General features: G+C 40.5%; 7 protein-coding genes across 16 annotated transcripts in view; 4 read left to right on the forward strand and 3 right to left on the reverse strand.

Annotated features, from left to right (window-relative positions):
* The window catches only part of Eip63F-1 (Ecdysone-induced protein 63F 1), a 28,675-nt gene extending 26,385 nt beyond the window's left edge, over positions 1 to 2,290 (forward strand). For all 7 annotated transcript variants that reach the window (XM_089260525.1, XM_018100638.3, XM_018100642.3 and 4 more), the window contains one exon: positions 1,032 to 2,290. In XM_089260525.1, coding sequence (XP_089116651.1) covers positions 1,032 to 1,054 — 23 coding nt within the window. In that variant the 3' untranslated portion in view covers positions 1,055 to 2,290. The remainder of the gene's footprint in view (positions 1 to 1,031) is intronic.
* A 958-nt stretch (positions 2,291 to 3,248) lies between these two features.
* On the forward strand, positions 3,249 to 5,126 carry mge (translocase of outer mitochondrial membrane 22 homolog mge). Of its 2 annotated transcripts, none has more exons than XM_018100645.3 (3): positions 3,249 to 3,435; positions 4,271 to 4,315; positions 4,410 to 5,126. In XM_018100645.3, the coding sequence occupies exons 1-3, from the start codon at positions 3,415 to 3,417 to the stop codon at positions 4,713 to 4,715; spliced, it is 372 nt and encodes a 123-aa protein (XP_017956134.1). In that variant the 5' UTR covers positions 3,249 to 3,414; the 3' UTR covers positions 4,716 to 5,126. The 2 variants fall into 2 exon arrangements, with proteins under 2 accessions (XP_017956134.1, XP_017956132.1); XM_018100643.3 differs by lacking the exon at positions 3,249 to 3,435 and adding an exon at positions 3,752 to 4,089.
* Positions 5,082 to 7,522, reverse strand: ida (anaphase promoting complex subunit 5 ida). The gene is made up of 2 exons (XM_018100623.3): positions 7,324 to 7,522; positions 5,082 to 7,265 (listed from the first exon to the last, which is right to left on the reverse strand). Exons 1-2 carry the CDS (start codon positions 7,441 to 7,443, stop codon positions 5,127 to 5,129), a joined length of 2,259 nt encoding a protein of 752 aa, XP_017956112.1. The 5' UTR covers positions 7,444 to 7,522; the 3' UTR covers positions 5,082 to 5,126.
* A 460-nt stretch (positions 7,523 to 7,982) lies between these two features.
* Positions 7,983 to 9,798, reverse strand: Sc2 (trans-2,3-enoyl-CoA reductase Sc2). The gene is made up of 5 exons (XM_018102458.2): positions 9,534 to 9,798; positions 9,236 to 9,463; positions 8,512 to 8,728; positions 8,338 to 8,453; positions 7,983 to 8,270 (listed from the first exon to the last, which is right to left on the reverse strand). Exons 1-5 carry the CDS (start codon positions 9,677 to 9,679, stop codon positions 8,066 to 8,068), a joined length of 912 nt encoding a protein of 303 aa, XP_017957947.1. The 5' UTR covers positions 9,680 to 9,798; the 3' UTR covers positions 7,983 to 8,065.
* A 231-nt stretch (positions 9,799 to 10,029) lies between these two features.
* Ubi-p63E (Polyubiquitin-63E) lies at positions 10,030 to 14,810 on the forward strand. 2 transcript variants are annotated; one of them, XM_089260523.1, is made up of 2 exons: positions 10,030 to 10,167; positions 11,827 to 14,810. In XM_089260523.1, the coding sequence occupies exon 2, from the start codon at positions 11,837 to 11,839 to the stop codon at positions 14,582 to 14,584; it is 2,748 nt and encodes a 915-aa protein (XP_089116649.1). In that variant the 5' UTR covers positions 10,030 to 10,167; positions 11,827 to 11,836; the 3' UTR covers positions 14,585 to 14,810. The 2 variants fall into 2 exon arrangements, with proteins under 2 accessions (XP_089116649.1, XP_089116650.1); XM_089260524.1 differs by lacking the exon at positions 10,030 to 10,167 and adding an exon at positions 10,853 to 11,018.
* Positions 14,811 to 15,047: 237 nt separating this feature from the next.
* On the forward strand, positions 15,048 to 16,760 carry Ccz1 (vacuolar fusion protein CCZ1). 2 transcript variants are annotated; one of them, XM_018101598.3, is made up of 4 exons: positions 15,054 to 15,275; positions 15,335 to 15,432; positions 15,506 to 16,230; positions 16,288 to 16,760. In XM_018101598.3, exons 1-4 carry the CDS (start codon positions 15,138 to 15,140, stop codon positions 16,740 to 16,742), a joined length of 1,416 nt encoding a protein of 471 aa, XP_017957087.1. In that variant the 5' UTR covers positions 15,054 to 15,137; the 3' UTR covers positions 16,743 to 16,760. The 2 variants fall into 2 exon arrangements, with proteins under 2 accessions (XP_030246519.1, XP_017957087.1); XM_030390659.2 differs by having other exon boundaries at positions 15,048 to 15,275; positions 15,506 to 16,760.
* Positions 16,672 to 17,434, reverse strand: Lamtor4 (Late endosomal/lysosomal adaptor, MAPK and MTOR activator 4). The gene is made up of 2 exons (XM_018101599.3): positions 17,153 to 17,434; positions 16,672 to 17,086 (listed from the first exon to the last, which is right to left on the reverse strand). The coding sequence occupies exons 1-2, from the start codon at positions 17,296 to 17,298 to the stop codon at positions 16,870 to 16,872; spliced, it is 363 nt and encodes a 120-aa protein (XP_017957088.1). The 5' UTR covers positions 17,299 to 17,434; the 3' UTR covers positions 16,672 to 16,869.
* Positions 17,435 to 17,445: the final 11 nt, after the last annotated feature.

The raw sequence follows: 17,445 nt of genomic DNA on the forward strand, positions 1-17,445 counted from the left end.
CATTTGGCTTTTGTTTATGACTGGCAGCTTTTGGCAACTGCATTAGTTCATGTTCCAGTTCAATAATCATATTTCAATGGCACATCAGTTCAATTTGAAAACTAGTTCACGGCGAAGGCTTATTCATCGCCAACGCGCAAAAGTAGGCAATAGATTTTTTACTATGAAGTTTAATGGGCGCTTAGCTCGGATCAATTAACTCAGAATTCAATTGAAGCTCAATTAACGTTAATTACTTGAACTGATGAACATTTTTACAGGGTATTTAATTGTTGCATTCAACTATGGCTTGGCCAACTGAAAAGAAATCAAGACAAAGAGACATTCGCAAAGTGCATTCACATGTTGAATTTGAATAAAGAGCAAAAAGACAAAAAAAAAACAACAACTTGTCATATTTACATTTTGGATAGGGTATTCCATGGCACTCGATAGCAACTATCAGCATTGGCTGACATAAAGAGTCAAAAGTAAACATTTGTCTTGAGGACACGTTCGATGTGTCCCCTGTGCAGCATAAAATTGATTTACGAAACCCAAAGGCAGATGTTTCATGCATTGTCAGATGTGTGCGTGTGTGTGCGTGTGTGTGTATGGGTGTGTGTATGTTGGACAAGCACATACAGATGAGTGTGTGTGTGTGTGTGTGTGAGTTGACTTGAGTTTGTCATTAGGTTCAGATGCCATGGCATTACAAGTTGATCCTTTGACCTTGGCGTAGTAAACGCATGTAACCCGATTCTCCCTCGCTCTCCACTTATTGGCTGCCTTCTGCAATTTATTTATTTTAGCCTATTTATTTAACACCGACATGTGCAAGGAATGTAATTTATCTCTGCATTTTATACACTAGCTAGCTCACATGATTAATAAAAACAAAAAATAGCCAAGGCAGAATAAAGGAAATAAAAATATTAATTTAGAGGGGTTTCTCACTGGCTCTATACCTTTTGCTTGCATATAACTTTGTTTACATATTATTCATTACATTTATGCTTTTTATTAAACTCTTTCTCTTCTTTCTCTTGCAGAGTTTACGAGACTTTTGCTGTAAGCGACGAACGTAACGCAATTTCGTTTGGATTGGGCAAAAGCTTAGCGAATGAAACTTAATTATACTCAGTCAGAATTCATGAATGTTTTATACAAAACACGAAAAACAAAAACAAAAACAAAAGAAAAACAGAAATTATATTTATATTTGAATTAATTATGCTAAGAAACTAAGAGAAAGCAGCAGCACATTAGAACGAACTTTCAAAACTTTTGCAATTGCAAAAGCGGAAAAACATGGGAAGTTTTCTCTTGGACAAACACAAACACACACACATACATACACAAAATACACTCACATTAGTTTCTAAATCATTTGTAAAGAAAAAAAGAGAAGAAAATTCTTAATATTCATTTTTTGTACGACTTTAGTTAATAGTTGAAAAAAGTTTTGTATAATTATGCACGTTCACAAAATGAAATGAGAGTCTATTGGTTCGTTTGTCTGAATGTCTGAATCTAGTTACTTTATATTTAAAACATATTATTTAACAATATTTGTCTTTAATTTTGCACTCCAGATCTGCAGCTCTATTATCTAATAGCAAATCATAGATTTTTTCGAACCAATTTGGTCATTTTCAAATCGTGAACGAGTATTTCGCAGTCGGTTGTACCCGACTGTCAAGGTCTTAATGGTTTTTCCTTTTTATAAATTCATAAATTTGTTTACGTAATAAACATAATATGAAATTACATTATAAAACATACATATAAATATATATAACTATATATATATAGATATGCAAATTCGGATAAGTCTGAGAGCGTGAGTGATATTGTGTTTAGGGTGCTGCATTGACAAAAAAAAATTTCAAAAAAATATAAGAAAAGCAAAAGAGCGTATAAAATTTAACTATCGCATAAAATTTATCAAAAATTATAAAAATAAAAAGTACATAAAAATTGTTCATATGTTTGTGTCTTAAATAAGTATAAACAAATTGCTTTAAATGTATTTCAAGCAAAAAAACAAAGCCACAAAAGCAAAAAAGAAAATTCAATTCGAAACGGATGTTAAGCCCAAATATATATATTTATAAAAATAATATTATATTATATTAAATGTCTAGTTATGTAATTGTTAAACTATTGAAAGATTTATCGATATGAATACACCAACAACAACAAAATGAAAGAAAAAACATATTTTAAAATATAAAAACTATTATCAAAACGCAATTTAATTGCTAAGCAATTCAAAAATCTCTCAAAAATAAATTTTTAAAAATATTTTTAATAAAAAAAAAGAAACTATTTTTATTTTCACTTAAATCAAAAGTATATTAAATCAAAAACTATGTAGCTACTCATCTAACTTTTAACCTACTTCTAATTGATTTGCTTCAATTTTTAGTTTATATATTTCACACAGAAAAAAAAGGACAAAAATATAGCTACCGATATTTAAAAGTCCATTGCATCGCCGTCCCAGTTACATTGTAAAAATAAAATATATATAGACAAAAAAAATTAAAAAGTTCGATTCAAAATGATATTATAGAAAGTTTGGCTTTTGGCAGTGGTTTCAAATTATTTTTGCAATTTGGAGCAGAGCAAAGTTAACTCAAGAATAAAAAAAAATTATATATATTTAGAACAATATACAAGCATGTGTTTTCTAATAACCAAAATTCAGTCAGGTCAATAGTACAAATAGTCACAAACAAAAGAAAAAAACTAGCAAGCAAAGAAAACAACATTTTTGTATGGTGTTTACAAAAATTGACAGACATAATTAAAACACAAATTAAATAATTAAATCAAAATAAATACATTGTTCGTATATATCTCCGTATGTATATGAATTCAAATGCTGTTTGTTTCAATGTAGATTTTTACGATATCTAATTGTGCTTAAAATATTTATATGCAAAAAAAATATACTAAACTATATATACAGATATATATATACTTACTATATGCTGTTTGTATCTAATCTATCGTAATGGCTGACATTGAAGAAAATTAAGACATTATCTAAGTATATCAACTATTATTTTAGGTACCTTCCTTATTTGTTTTGTTTTCGAAAAGCTCTAATTGTTTTCGGGTGTCTGAAAGTGCTAAGTTATGTTAAAAAGAAAAACGAACAAATATAAAAATAAATAACAATAAACCAACGCTCAACAGTATTGTTTTAAATTTTGTTGGAAGAAACAGTAAGCTTTGCACATTTAGTTTGCCTTTGTTGCCTCACATTTCAGTATTACATTCATAAATACAAAAGCAACATTCAGTAAGCAAAATATTGTCGCTTAAATTGTCGACGTTTCCAAATTTCACTCTGTGCATATTGTGTATATTTTATATCAAAAAAGAAAAAATAGTAGCACGCGTCCTTATAATTGATATAAAATCATGAGCGAACCAGATGATAAGGTAACTATAATCTATAAACTTTCAACTCCTCAGTTTCCTCATCCGTGTTGTCTGTAAAATTTACTTTTAAATATCTGCTTTAATTTACTTATCGATAACTAAGAATCAGGCGAATTCGATGGCTTCCTTTTTGAGTAAACTTGTAAATCTCCCGAAAAATTTATTACACATTAATTATGTAAAATTTAAAGCAACATTTTAATTGAGCTTCAATGTATCGGTTGCTTAGCACAAATATTATAGAAATATAATTAGTATTTTCTTATCGATGAATCGCGAGCAACCCAATTCGCCGGCTACCATTTTGAGTAAGTTCATACAGTAGAACGAGTTCCGCTGTGAACTATAGCCCCAGGTATCATCGCTGAGCACACACGAAATCAATTTTTTACAACGAAAACGACAGTGCGAACTGATAATATTGTCCAAAGTTTTTTGTGTTGTACACGCGATATATATAAGGGTTTAATTTAACCCGACGAGAATATTGTTACAAGTGTTTAAAATAAAGCCGCAAAAGTGGATACCGATAACGTAAAAATTGAGGATTTGATGGACTCTGATCCTGACATTGAGTTCATTGAAAAGGATAGTGGGATGTCTTCGTTAGGTGGTAGCAAGGACGAGACGCCAGAGCGCCGCACAGTAGCCATTGTAAGTTTAACCGCGTGCGTCTGAAAGCCCCTGCCGTTTCGGTTTGCGTGCTCACGTAATTGGAGAACTAGTACATCTGCTTATCAAGCATACACATACACACACACATACATAGTTATGTATGTGCATTTGTACTTATTGATTATTACAACGTGCATCAATCGCATTGCTTTCTTTACAGCCAGCAAATGAAGAGCCGCAAACAGATGGTGAGAATTATGATGATGTAAGTTTTGCTCTCAATTTATGTTTGTAAACATGCAGCATATATGTATATATAGAATTGAACATTCTAACCTCACACTTGTGTTGTTGTTTAGGAACCAGATGAGACGTTCGGTGAACGTATGATGGGACTAACAGAAATGTTCCCGGAATCAGTGCGCAATGCGGTGAGCAGTGTAGCCACCACTGCGGCGAAGAGTTTCCGTAGTCTCTATCAGTTCTCGTGCAATGCATCGTGGATATTCTTTACAAGTTCCGTCATACTGTTTGCGCCCGTCATTTTTGAGACCGAGCGCGCCCAAATGGAGGAGCTACACAAGTCGCAGCAGAAGCAAGTGCTGCTTGGTCCAGGCAGTGCCATGGCCGCTGGAGCATCGCCCAGTTTACCATTAATTCGTTAATTATCAGCTTTGATATACATATATACATCTATGCATAATACGTTAGTTCGATTTGCCAGCGGGGACGAAAAAATAACAACAGCAGCAGCATTCACATTTAAAACGGGATATTGCCTCACGCTCTAGAGTATAAGTCGGAATCAATCGAGCTAGTTGATCCAGTTCACAAGTCCCTGCCAGTGAATGTTTATTAACACTAATACCAAACACACACACATACAGATAGCAGTCAATGAAAGCCAATCAAAGTCAACGCCTTAAGCATTTACCATCTTCTTATCCACTCAATCGAGCAGTTGGCAACTTTCAACTAGCGTTTAGTCCAAGTATTTGTAGTTGGCCTACACATCAAGAAGAAAAGAACAATTAATGTTTGTAAAATTTAATAAAAATTCGTTTATTAAGAGTTAATTAAGGTCCGCCGAGATATTCTCTTGGTATGGGGTGCTCCATGAAATAACGACGAAATTCTCCAGCGTATTTATTACGCAGCGTCCGCTCACCGTATTCATTGAAACGCTGAGCGAGAAATACGTAAACATCTAGTACTTTGGCATGGGCCGACAGCTTCTTAAAGGACTGTGCGGAACGCTCCAATATATCCAAGGACTTCAATAGCTGCGCTTTGCGAGCATTCGCATCCTTAATGGCCAGCAGGCAACGCACGAACACAAAGTCCGCCTTGGCCCGCTCGTAGAGTCCCCCGTTTATGTGTATATCGTCCATGCTGCGCTTGATGGCCTGGTACGCCTTTTGCGGCATGCCCAGCATTAAAAGCACCTGTGCCAGCAACATATCCACAGTGGCCAACTCGTAGTCCATCTGGGACTCGGACATATCCTCGGCCACACGCAGCAGCAGCATTACTGCCTCGCTAGAGAAATTGCCCTCGGCTAGGCTGCAATAGGCGAGCAGGACTTGGACACGCATGCGCAATAGAAACGGCAGCTCCGACTTGGCTGCCAGCTTGTCCAGCAGCCGGCGTGCATTGAAAAATTCGCGCTTCGCCACATAGATGGCGGCGCGCTGTTGCATCGCAGCCGATGGATCGAGTAGATGCAGTTGATCACAGGCCTTTAGGGCGTCATGCCAACGACAACGATAAATGCCCGACTGTATGGTCACATGACACTGGCTAATCATCCAGCACTCAGCGTTGGGCATACGTGGTAGCTGTTCGCGAGCCCGGTGGAGCAACACACGGGCGAGAGGCAGTTCGCCCTGCAAATGCAGCCACATGGCATAGCTGGCCAGAGCGCTGCCCATGCCAGCCGATCCGCTGCAATTGAAACGATCCCGCACGGACAACAGCAGCTGAGCATACAAAGCCGACAACTCGTGTCTACCGTAGGCACACCAAACAGCGCTCCTCAAGGCCAAGGCTTCAGAGGCATGATTGGAAAGATTATTCCGATTGGTTAGCTGATCGCTGTGCTGCAGCAGGTCGAAGAGACGCAACGGCTGGTAGCCCGCCACGGTGCCCAGTTTCACAGCAAAGTGGAGCGCAAGCGTATAATTCTGTAGAAGATTCCCATCCGCATCGCTGATGTCGGCCACGCTGCGCTGTACATATGAGAGGGGCAGCTCGTCGCGCAGTAGGCAGTGCCAGGTATTGGCCAAATTCAAGCTCCTCTTATCACCGTGTTCTTGGGCAAGCATGATGCTCTCTCTGAGTGCAGCCAGTGCCTCCTCCCGATGCCCGAAAGTCGCATGCAGCACCGCCAGATTGATGCAAAAGTATTGATAGCCCTTCTCCTGGCTCATCAGTCGCACAGGCGACCGATCCAAGGCTCGATGCAGAGCCGACAACGCATTATAGTAATCTCGTATGCGCAGTTGATTCATATATCCTAGAAAATAGGAGGTCGTATTCAAGGGAAGGTCCTCAATGATCTGCTGCACCTTCAGCTGCAGCTGTTTGGGTGACAAGGCGGAGCTCTCATCATTGTCCAACAGTTCCGACTGCTTGTTAATAAAGAATTTCGCCTGCTTCGGCGCCCATCGGCTTAGTGGCTGGCCAACCTCTCCCTGTTCCTGCTTCGGCTCAGCCGTGTCCTTGTGAATCTCCTCCTCCGGCGCCGACGGTGGTGGCGTCTGCGCTCTGTGCAGCACGCCACCAACAATCAATTTCCGTGCTCCCGAGGATAGGGCTCGTATGCCACGTTCATAGTAGAGACAAATATTTCGATACATGCACATCATTTCGGCAAAAGAGAAGCGTTCGAGCACAACAGCCACTCGTCGGACGTAAACTCCAACCATGCTGAACTGGCTAACGCCGTAGTCTTCATTTAGCAGTGTATCGATGTTTTGCATTTCGGCAAAGTCAAACAACGCCTCAATGCTGGCCGAGCCACAGAACTCGGACATTGCCTTCTCGAAGGACTCCAGCATAAGCGCGTCCAGCTTAAACGGCTTGTTCGTAATTAAATTGTGCAGCTCATTGTACGTCATATCCGCCTCCTGGATGAGCTTGAACATGAGCATACAAAACATACGTCGCCTCTGTGGACGCATCGTAATTCCAGAATCCATTGAGTTCTTTTTTTCCTGCATAAATTTTGTCGTATATAAATGTAGAAATTAAGAGAGCTGTAAACTCACTTACCTTCACATATTGCTTGAGTAGTATAAGTACGGCTATCTTGTGAGGTGTGGGTGTCTCTATGCGCGGCGGCACCAGCTTGGAGCTGGGATCCAATGTATCCAGCTCCTCGAACAAATTCATCTCATCTGAATTTTTATTTTGCCGGCACAAACACAAACTAATCACACAAACACACACACGAATAAAACTCAGCTACAGCCAACTTCACATGCATGGTCTTGATCATATGGCAGCTCTGTTTGGCGGGCTATTTAAATGTATTAAATAACAACGAATATTGCAATAAACAAAGCTGCCAACTTCAGGTGACAGAGACAGCAGAGTGCTGCCAACTTGTTTTACACTCGTGAAAAATATAGTTGGCGGACATTTGAAAATTTCTATAATAGTCGAATAAGAGAATCGAAGACTGCGAACTGTTATCTAGCAACGAAAGACGCTTAAGTCTGGCTTCATTACTCATTGCATTTCATTGCACAACAGAAATATACCCCTTTTACTAACACGTATAACGTATAAGCTGGGTAAGCTGATAGGTTCAAAGTCTATCAGCTCACAATTGGTGTTTGCATAATAAATACATATATAAATATTCGTATGCGCCAAGCCAATATACAAAGTTCGTCAATCTTCTACCCATTTATATTTAGCGAAGCTAATTAATTCTACTCAATGAATTGGAATAACAGTACGTGGTGTGCACATGCAAATTTCGCAAAATGTATGAACGCAATGGCGAACTTTAGATGAGGAATGGGAAAATGGCACGGCGACCCCTTGGATAATCCTTGAATTCCTTCTTGTAATTGCGATGCTTGGCCAGAGCCCAAACAGTCATCTGGAATGCGCCAGCAAATGCAAACAGATAGGCGGGCAAGCAAGAGGTCATAGCCGAGAAGCAGACCCAGGCGCCAATCTCGTATGTATAATTAGGGCAAGAGACCAGGCTGCAAAAGAAAATTGAATTGGATAATAAGATTTTCAATGAAGAGAGAGCGAGAGATCGGGACTTACTTGAATAGCTTTGTCAATGGATTGCCATCGGGCACAGGAATCTTTCGCACCTTGGTGCCCGGTGGACGCAAATTACGTAAAGCAATGTGTATTGAGAAGTTGCCCAATTCGCAGAGCTAGAAATCAAAAATCCTTTAGAATGTTTACATAAGATAATATTTATGAAACACTCACAGCGAAGGCAGCCAGTGCAGCATAGACGGTGCACATGCAGGGGGATGTGTAGAGTGGATGATTCACATGGTAAGAGACATACGCTGTGAAGCCCCAATAGTAACTGCAATTCTTGAACAGATTACGTAGCGGCATCGTATTATGGGAGAAACGATGCACGAAGATCGTCTCCAACAAACGCTTCACATAGTGAACGGTATAACAGCCAGCGGCAATACTATGAATGATAAATGTATAATAGTATCAATAAACTAAAACAGGGAAATTTTGTAAAATTAGCAGATTTCCCTGATTCCGATTTTTAAACAAAATTTACATACATATAATTTATGAAAATTATTTGTATATGATCGCATATACATACAAATTGGCAGGGTAGCTATTAGTTGTGACCAAACGCCATGTCTTCATCAACACTCCATATACCCCGTTCGTCGGTTAGTGCGTTCAGAGTATATACAAATCGTGTTGAAAGCGTGTTAATGATTATGCAGCCAACAACAGGTAAAAGCTAGCCCAGCGCTGATCACAAATTATTTGCATAAGCTCACAAAATCGACCGCTGGGTCAAGCGGGTCGATACTATTATCACTGTGTGCGTAATAAACTGTGTATGTGGATCTGTGTGTGTGTGTTACTCTGGCGAAAGTCACACACACCTAAACACACACACACACAGAGAAAGAGAGAGAGCGAATGATATCCATGGCTAATATCTACTTACTGAGTGGTCAACGAAATGGGATTCCCAGCTGCCTTGCCGTAAATGAATTCCGGACGAAAATAGAAAATTAGGTAAACAATTAAAGGACCAGCATACTCGGCCAGGAACACTGTCTTCCAACCGATTTGTGGCCCCAAATCCTTAATGTAGACCTTGTCCCCATCGCTGAGATTAAGTGCTCCAACTGTATCAGTATCCTTCAAGCTTCTGCCACGCGGCTCCAGGCGTCTTAAATGAAAACATTTTTAGTTTTTGGAAATTTATGCATGCTTGTCTGCGTGTGCTTTGGTGCACTTACAGCGATATGCGGTCGGCATGCGGCGTTTGTTTCAAACTTTTGTGAATTACTACGCGTAGCTCGCTTATCGCAACCGAGGCAGAGGACACATTTACCTTGCCATAGGCTTTGCTAGTTTTGGCATTTAGTACTTCTAGTTCCACCATTTTTCGTGACTGTTACTATTTTCCGTGCAGCTAGTTTTTATTTAGAGATTTACTGAATAATGAAAGGTTAGCAATCAGAGAGAGACTACGTCGATTATGTTACTTGTTGTATAGCTCAAATGGCACTGTCAAAGTCGAATTCGTCAATATGTGACATCACAAAATTGTATGCTCAGCCACCAATGCCTCTCATGACAAATTTTCTCACTGATATTGTAAAACTCAATTGGCTATGTTACCTACATTTTTGTGTGCCAAAAATTGTATGCCCAGGTACCATTGTAAACCAAATCAAATTGCATGATGTTTTTCTTTTTGAAACTCCAACTGAATTTTTTATTGTATAAAAAATATACCCTTAGGTAACTTTGCTTACAAAGTCATTTTTTCTATCCTTGGTCTACAGGAATTGTTACTAAGCCAGTCGACTCAGCACGTAAAGCAGGTCTTGTCTTGAATTTGTTACAAAAAAAATTTTTTATTGTGTGGTGAGTGTCTAGTTTTTTAAAATACACAAACAACATATTAATAACATAGTAAGCCTTGAAAACTAAATTTGTGTGTAAATATTCGTGCAGCGTAACACATTTCAACTCATTCATTTTCCGTTTGACTTCAAAAGTGAACACTTGGAGCTAAAAAAAAAATTGTTAAAATTTAGCAGACAAGCTAACAAAATAAGAAAGAATTAAACGTGCAACATTAATCAAACGGTATAGTGAAATTCAGTAAATAAAAATATTAGGCAAACGGTTTGAGGGGTGAGTAAAAAAATTCAATATAATTTAAATTGCGCGTAACTCAACGGTCTGGCAACTTTAAAGTGTGGTAGATTTAAGTGTGGTAGATTTAAGTGTGGTAGATTTAAGTGTGGTTAAATTTTCTGACATGCGCGAGTGAAAGGGATAAACATATGGCACGTCTAAATGCTGCAGTTCTGCATAACAAATCGAACGAATTATTTTAATCATGTTCGCTTTATTTTTTCATACTGCTTTCATTTTATTAAAATAACTGTTTGCATAAATTGACTAGAAACTGCAAAGAATGTCATTATAGCATTAGGGAAAGCATATTATTAAGACTTGCAAGTTCTTGAAATTTGTGCGTGAGCGGGATAGCTCTATTAACGTTAAAATTTCCCCATCTATGTATACAAAATTTCTCCTGCAGTTGCCAAGTCTATATAAAGCGAGGCACATTTGCAAACGTTTGAAGTAATCAAAAAGTGAAGCAAGTGAGCAGAAGGAATAATCGCAGCTGTGAATAAACTGAAATAAAAAGTTAATTTTCTTGTGAAAAATTAAATATCTAAAAGCTAAGAATCAGTGATTGAAAAGTGAGTTTTAACCGAGTTATTGTATATTATTTTGTATGTTGTAAAAATCAAATTGGGTGAAATGTTTTAAAGTAGATTTTCGATACGCCATTTTTTTTTTCTTTCGTAGTATTTTTGGTTACGCGTTATTTGGAATTAAGAAATTTTTTCCAGTTTATTGTGAAATTAGCTTATGGTGTCATAGAAAATTCGAGAAGACATTCTAAAACATACATGAAAATATCCGACTATATATATTTATATATGCGTGAATATACATACATACACATAGTTACTGCAAATGTATGTATGTATTACTTGCACGCACTTATCTAATGCATACGTATTTTTGTATGTATATAGAAAACGTCGAAAATAAGTGCGCAGTTCGAAATTTGCACTGCGTGTTAATTTTTTATTTTATTATAAATAAAAGTCTGCGTTGCAAAACTTTAAACGCAAGCAACTCTGTATGTAAATATGTATATATTTGTACGAGTATATGTATGTATAGTATATAAGAAAATTAAATGGCAGAGCAATGGCCGCCAACAAAGGTTTTTTTTTTTCTTTGTTTAAGACTTTGACAAGAGAGGAAATAGGAAGAGTTCAAAGTGAGAATATACGTAGATAGGTATACATACATACAAATATTTATTTAGTGTTTGTGTGCGTATTGTTCAAGCACAAAGCAATCGGGGATATACTCGAATTTTCTACAGCTGTTTGTTAGTCATCGTGAAAGTTACAATTTCATAGCACTTTTGAGTCGAGGTCTGTCAATACAATTTTTTTTTTTTCAAACTTTTTATTTTAAATTTATTTGCAGAATTACCAAAATGCAGATCTTCGTTAAAACTTTGACGGGAAAGACCATCACCCTGGAGGTTGAGCCTTCCGATACCATTGAGAACGTCAAGGCCAAGATTCAAGATAAGGAGGGAATTCCACCAGATCAGCAGCGTCTCATCTTCGCCGGCAAGCAGCTGGAAGATGGTCGCACCTTGTCTGACTACAATATCCAGAAGGAGTCGACCCTCCATCTGGTCCTCCGTCTGCGTGGTGGTATGCAAATCTTCGTGAAGACCCTGACTGGCAAGACCATCACTCTGGAGGTGGAGCCTTCCGACACGATTGAAAACGTGAAGGCCAAAATTCAAGACAAGGAAGGTATTCCCCCAGACCAGCAGCGTCTGATCTTCGCCGGCAAGCAACTGGAAGATGGTCGCACCTTGTCTGACTACAATATCCAGAAGGAGTCGACCCTCCATCTGGTCCTCCGTCTGCGTGGTGGTATGCAAATCTTCGTGAAGACCCTGACTGGCAAGACCATCACTCTGGAGGTGGAGCCATCCGATACCATTGAGAACGTCAAGGCTAAGATTCAGGACAAGGAAGGCATTCCCCCAGATCAGCAGCGTCTGATCTTCGCCGGCAAGCAACTGGAAGATGGTCGCACTTTGTCTGACTACAATATCCAGAAGGAGTCGACCCTCCATCTGGTCCTCCGTCTGCGTGGTGGTATGCAAATCTTCGTGAAGACCCTGACTGGCAAGACCATCACTCTGGAGGTGGAGCCATCCGATACCATTGAGAACGTGAAGGCTAAGATTCAGGACAAGGAAGGCATTCCCCCAGATCAGCAGCGTCTGATCTTCGCCGGCAAGCAACTGGAAGATGGTCGCACTTTGTCTGACTACAATATCCAGAAGGAGTCGACCCTCCATCTGGTCCTCCGTCTGCGTGGTGGTATGCAAATCTTCGTGAAGACCCTGACTGGCAAGACCATCACTCTGGAGGTGGAGCCATCCGATACCATTGAGAACGTGAAGGCTAAGATTCAGGACAAGGAAGGCATTCCCCCAGATCAGCAGCGTCTGATCTTCGCCGGCAAGCAACTGGAAGATGGTCGCACTTTGTCTGACTACAATATCCAGAAGGAGTCGACCCTCCATCTGGTCCTCCGTCTGCGTGGTGGTATGCAAATCTTCGTGAAGACCCTGACTGGCAAGACCATCACTCTGGAGGTGGAGCCATCCGATACTATTGAGAACGTGAAGGCTAAGATTCAGGACAAGGAAGGCATTCCCCCAGATCAGCAGCGTCTGATCTTCGCCGGCAAGCAACTGGAAGATGGTCGCACTTTGTCTGACTACAATATCCAGAAGGAGTCGACCCTCCATCTGGTCCTCCGTCTGCGTGGTGGCATGCAAATCTTCGTGAAGACCCTGACTGGCAAGACCATCACTCTGGAGGTGGAGCCATCCGATACCATTGAGAACGTGAAGGCTAAGATTCAGGACAAGGAAGGCATTCCCCCAGATCAGCAGCGTCTGATCTTCGCCGGCAAGCAACTGGAAGATGGTCGCACTTTGTCTGACTACAATATCCAGAAGGAGTCGACCCTCCATCTGGTCCTCCGTCTGCGTGGTGGTATGCAAATCTTCGTGAAGACCCTGACTGGCAAGACCATCACTCTGGAGGTGGAGCCATCCGATACCATTGAGAACGTGAAGGCTAAGATTCAGGACAAGGAAGGCATTCCCCCAGATCAGCAGCGTCTGATCTTCGCCGGCAAGCAACTGGAAGATGGTCGCACTTTGTCTGACTACAATATCCAGAAGGAGTCGACCCTCCATCTGGTCCTCCGTCTGCGTGGTGGCATGCAAATTTTCGTGAAGACCCTGACTGGCAAGACCATCACTCTGGAGGTGGAGCCATCTGATACTATTGAGAATGTGAAGGCTAAGATTCAGGACAAGGAAGGCATTCCCCCAGATCAGCAGCGTCTGATCTTCGCCGGCAAGCAACTGGAAGATGGTCGCACTTTGTCTGACTACAATATCCAGAAGGAGTCGACCCTCCATCTGGTCCTCCGTCTGCGTGGTGGTATGCAAATCTTCGTGAAGACCCTGACTGGCAAGACCATCACTCTGGAGGTGGAGCCATCCGATACCATTGAGAACGTGAAGGCTAAGATTCAGGACAAGGAAGGCATTCCCCCAGATCAGCAGCGTCTGATCTTCGCCGGCAAGCAACTGGAAGATGGCCGCACCTTGTCCGATTACAACATTCAAAAGGAATCTACTCTTCATTTGGTACTCCGTCTGCGTGGTGGTATGCAAATCTTCGTGAAGACCCTGACTGGCAAGACCATCACTCTGGAGGTGGAGCCATCCGATACTATTGAGAATGTGAAGGCTAAGATTCAGGACAAGGAAGGCATTCCCCCAGATCAGCAGCGTCTGATCTTCGCCGGCAAGCAACTGGAAGATGGCCGCACCTTGTCCGATTACAACATTCAAAAGGAATCTACTCTTCATTTGGTACTCCGTCTGCGTGGTGGTATGCAAATCTTCGTGAAGACCCTGACTGGCAAGACCATCACTCTGGAGGTAGAACCATCCGATACCATTGAGAACGTCAAGGCCAAGATTCAAGATAAGGAGGGAATTCCACCAGATCAGCAGCGTCTCATCTTCGCCGGCAAGCAACTGGAAGATGGTCGCACCTTGTCCGATTACAATATTCAGAAGGAGTCTACTCTTCATTTGGTTCTACGTCTGCGTGGTGGCTACTCAACTTAATTGGAATATAAAAGAAAGCGCAAACGAATCATTCAACACTAAAATCAAGCCACAGTTTCCCAATTTTTTTATTGCTGCAAAATACACTAGACCGCAAGAAAAAATTCAAAATTACAAGTTCAAGCACTGAGCCGAATATCCTGTGCCTGCTGTTTCTTCTGGCTTAATTCTTGCTTCAAATTCCATAAACGATTACAAATTAAAATAAATTTACTATATTCAATAAGTTGTATTTTGTATTTTATTTTATTTATGTGGTGGGGAACAAAAATGCACTAAAATGTGCTTAGTTTGCAACATTTCATTAGAAATGCATATCTTCGGGTCTTAAGTCATGGATATATGTATGAAATTTAAACATTGCTTAATTGGAATAAAATCTGGTATGTGCTTATATCAAATGATGTTTCATGTATGTATGTATGTTTTTATTATTTTATTTGTGGAACGTTCACGTTTCACTGCGATTGGTATTTGTTTTGCAAAACATGGATACGTTTCGTGGTGACTGTCAAAAAGTGCAAGACAAATAAATTTCAATCGGTAAAAGTGAATGCTTCCCGTTTATTTCGGACAAAAGAAATCTGTTAGTGAACGTGCAGACGAAATGGCCAAGGTATTGCAGCGTGTGGAAATCACGCTGCGTAGCTTCTATGTATTCAATTCCAATCTAAGCCAGAAAGAGGGAGAGGTGAGTAAAGCCAATCCGGGAAAAGACGCCTACAAAATGTTACTGCTTTCATCAAACAGGAGCACAAGAAAATTCTGTTTTATCATCCAAATGATATTGAACTAAATACAAAAATTAAAGATGTGGGTCTTAGCGAAGCCATCATTACATTCACGGGGTGAGTCAGCGGCTACCATAGCGACAGCCCAAGAAGGAAGACTTACATATGTATGTTTATATTCCTCTACCAGAACGTTTACCAGCGAGGATGATTGTAAGGCTTTGCATACGCAAAAGACAACCCAACTTTTCTATCAGCCAGAACCAGGCTTCTGGCTTGTGATGGTGCTCAATGTCCCCAAGGAGGTGAAGCTCAAGGAAGGCGTCGAGGTGGCTGATTATAGAGGGGGCGAAGTTTCAGATAGGATATATCAAGCTGTCTTAAGGCAATGCTATCATATGTATCGCTTTCATCATGGTCCACTCCAAACGAAGCTAACATCCAGCCCAGGCAGCGAGGAGGCAGAGGAGCAACGCCAACAGTTGGCGGCAGAGCTGAAAAAATTCTATGGTCGCTATTTGGCTACACTCAAGGATCTGGCTCAGTGTGATATCATGGATATGCTGCACTCCATTCAGTACCTTGCTCTAGACAAAAGTCTCTTTTTGCGCGCTCATAACTTTAGCATGCTATGCGATACCTTCACAGCGGTCAAAGAGTGCGTGATGTTCTACAACGACCAAGTTGTCTGTGGAGGCAAATTGGCTGCCAGCGACTTGTATAGCTTGCATGCGTATGTCCTGGGAACAGCTTCAGCATCTGGATCTGAGGATGCCTTTCGTTCGGGTGCATTTGTACTCGAAGGAGGAAAGCCAATCGCAACTGAAGTCTACTTGGATTTAGATAAGCAAATTAGGCCGCATTGTTTGCTCATATATCGCGCATTGAATGTTACGCTTTGTCTTTTTGTGGATGGTAAACAAATGTTCTATAATTACTTCAATATTTATCTAAATGTAAATTTCTTTATAGCGGTTCCTACGCAGGAGTTCTATGAAGAGCTGAACGCCTATTTGGGTCCACAGCTCAGCTGCCTGGCTAAGGACATTGCCACCGCCTCGAAGCTGAATGCGAGTGCATCTGCAACGACTGCGGCTAACCATGACGATGGATCTGCCAAATATTTGTTTATCAACGAGCAAAGCCTCAAGCATCATACTAATATCCATCGAAATGCAAAGAGCATACCACGGAATGTAATGAGTATCATTGCAGATCTTGCTAATCCCATACAAGAAATTGCTGCCGCCGAGGAGCTGCAGGTGAAGACAACGAATGACTATTGGATTGTGAAGCGTCGTTGCAATTGGCGACAATATTATGTGATCCTCAGCAAAAGTAAGGCAACAACGCTGCTCGATGTGACACAGGAGGCAAAGCGTATATTTGAACAGGAGCTCACAGATGATGTATTTTTTGACAAATAAAAAGTAATAACAGATAAATGAATGGCGTTTTCCAATTGTATTTGGTGGTGGTGCTGCTGTTGTTCCTCGTTACTGGTTGCCAGCAGAGGCCGCAGCAGGGGCTGAGGTGCCTCTGTGGTTGTTCCTTTCAAGCCAGCACCGTGCCACTATTCGTCGTCAGCTCATTGTTGGCATCAATATAAACGCTCGTAGACGACGACGAGCTGGTTGTTGCTCCATTTTGACCTTTACTAAATTTAACAATATAAATATGACGATTCGACATGCATATGCTGTAACTGTGGTGCTCGTAATCAATGGTAATTCGCTCACAACTACTGTTAGCTATAAAGTTGTCATCAATGCTGCAGGCGTGGAAAGAAAATTACATTAGTTTGATATCCATCCACTCTCGGATGAGTTCAACTTGCCTCTCGGTTAGATTTAACAGGCCCATTATAACATTTGCGCTGCGTTCATCGTTTTTTAAGTCACCACCTGATTCCAGCACTGCGCCATCATCCTTAAGAATCAAATAACCAATTTGATTGGGAACAATTTGCTTATCTTTGTCCATAATTCAATCCCTTAAACTCAGGTTGACGCCTCAGATTCCGTTCTTTATTGTTTTTGTTTGCAGCTGCATTTGTTGTCATTCACTTACCCCGCCAACACAGCTATCGATATTATTTGCATATCGATAGAACACTCTAGTTTGACTACC

This window comes from Drosophila navojoa, chromosome 4 (assembly GCF_054131105.1).
Source record: "Drosophila navojoa isolate 15081-1374.11 chromosome 4, UAZ_NAV_1.0, whole genome shotgun sequence".
Classification (NCBI taxonomy): domain Eukaryota; kingdom Metazoa; phylum Arthropoda; class Insecta; order Diptera; family Drosophilidae; genus Drosophila; species Drosophila navojoa.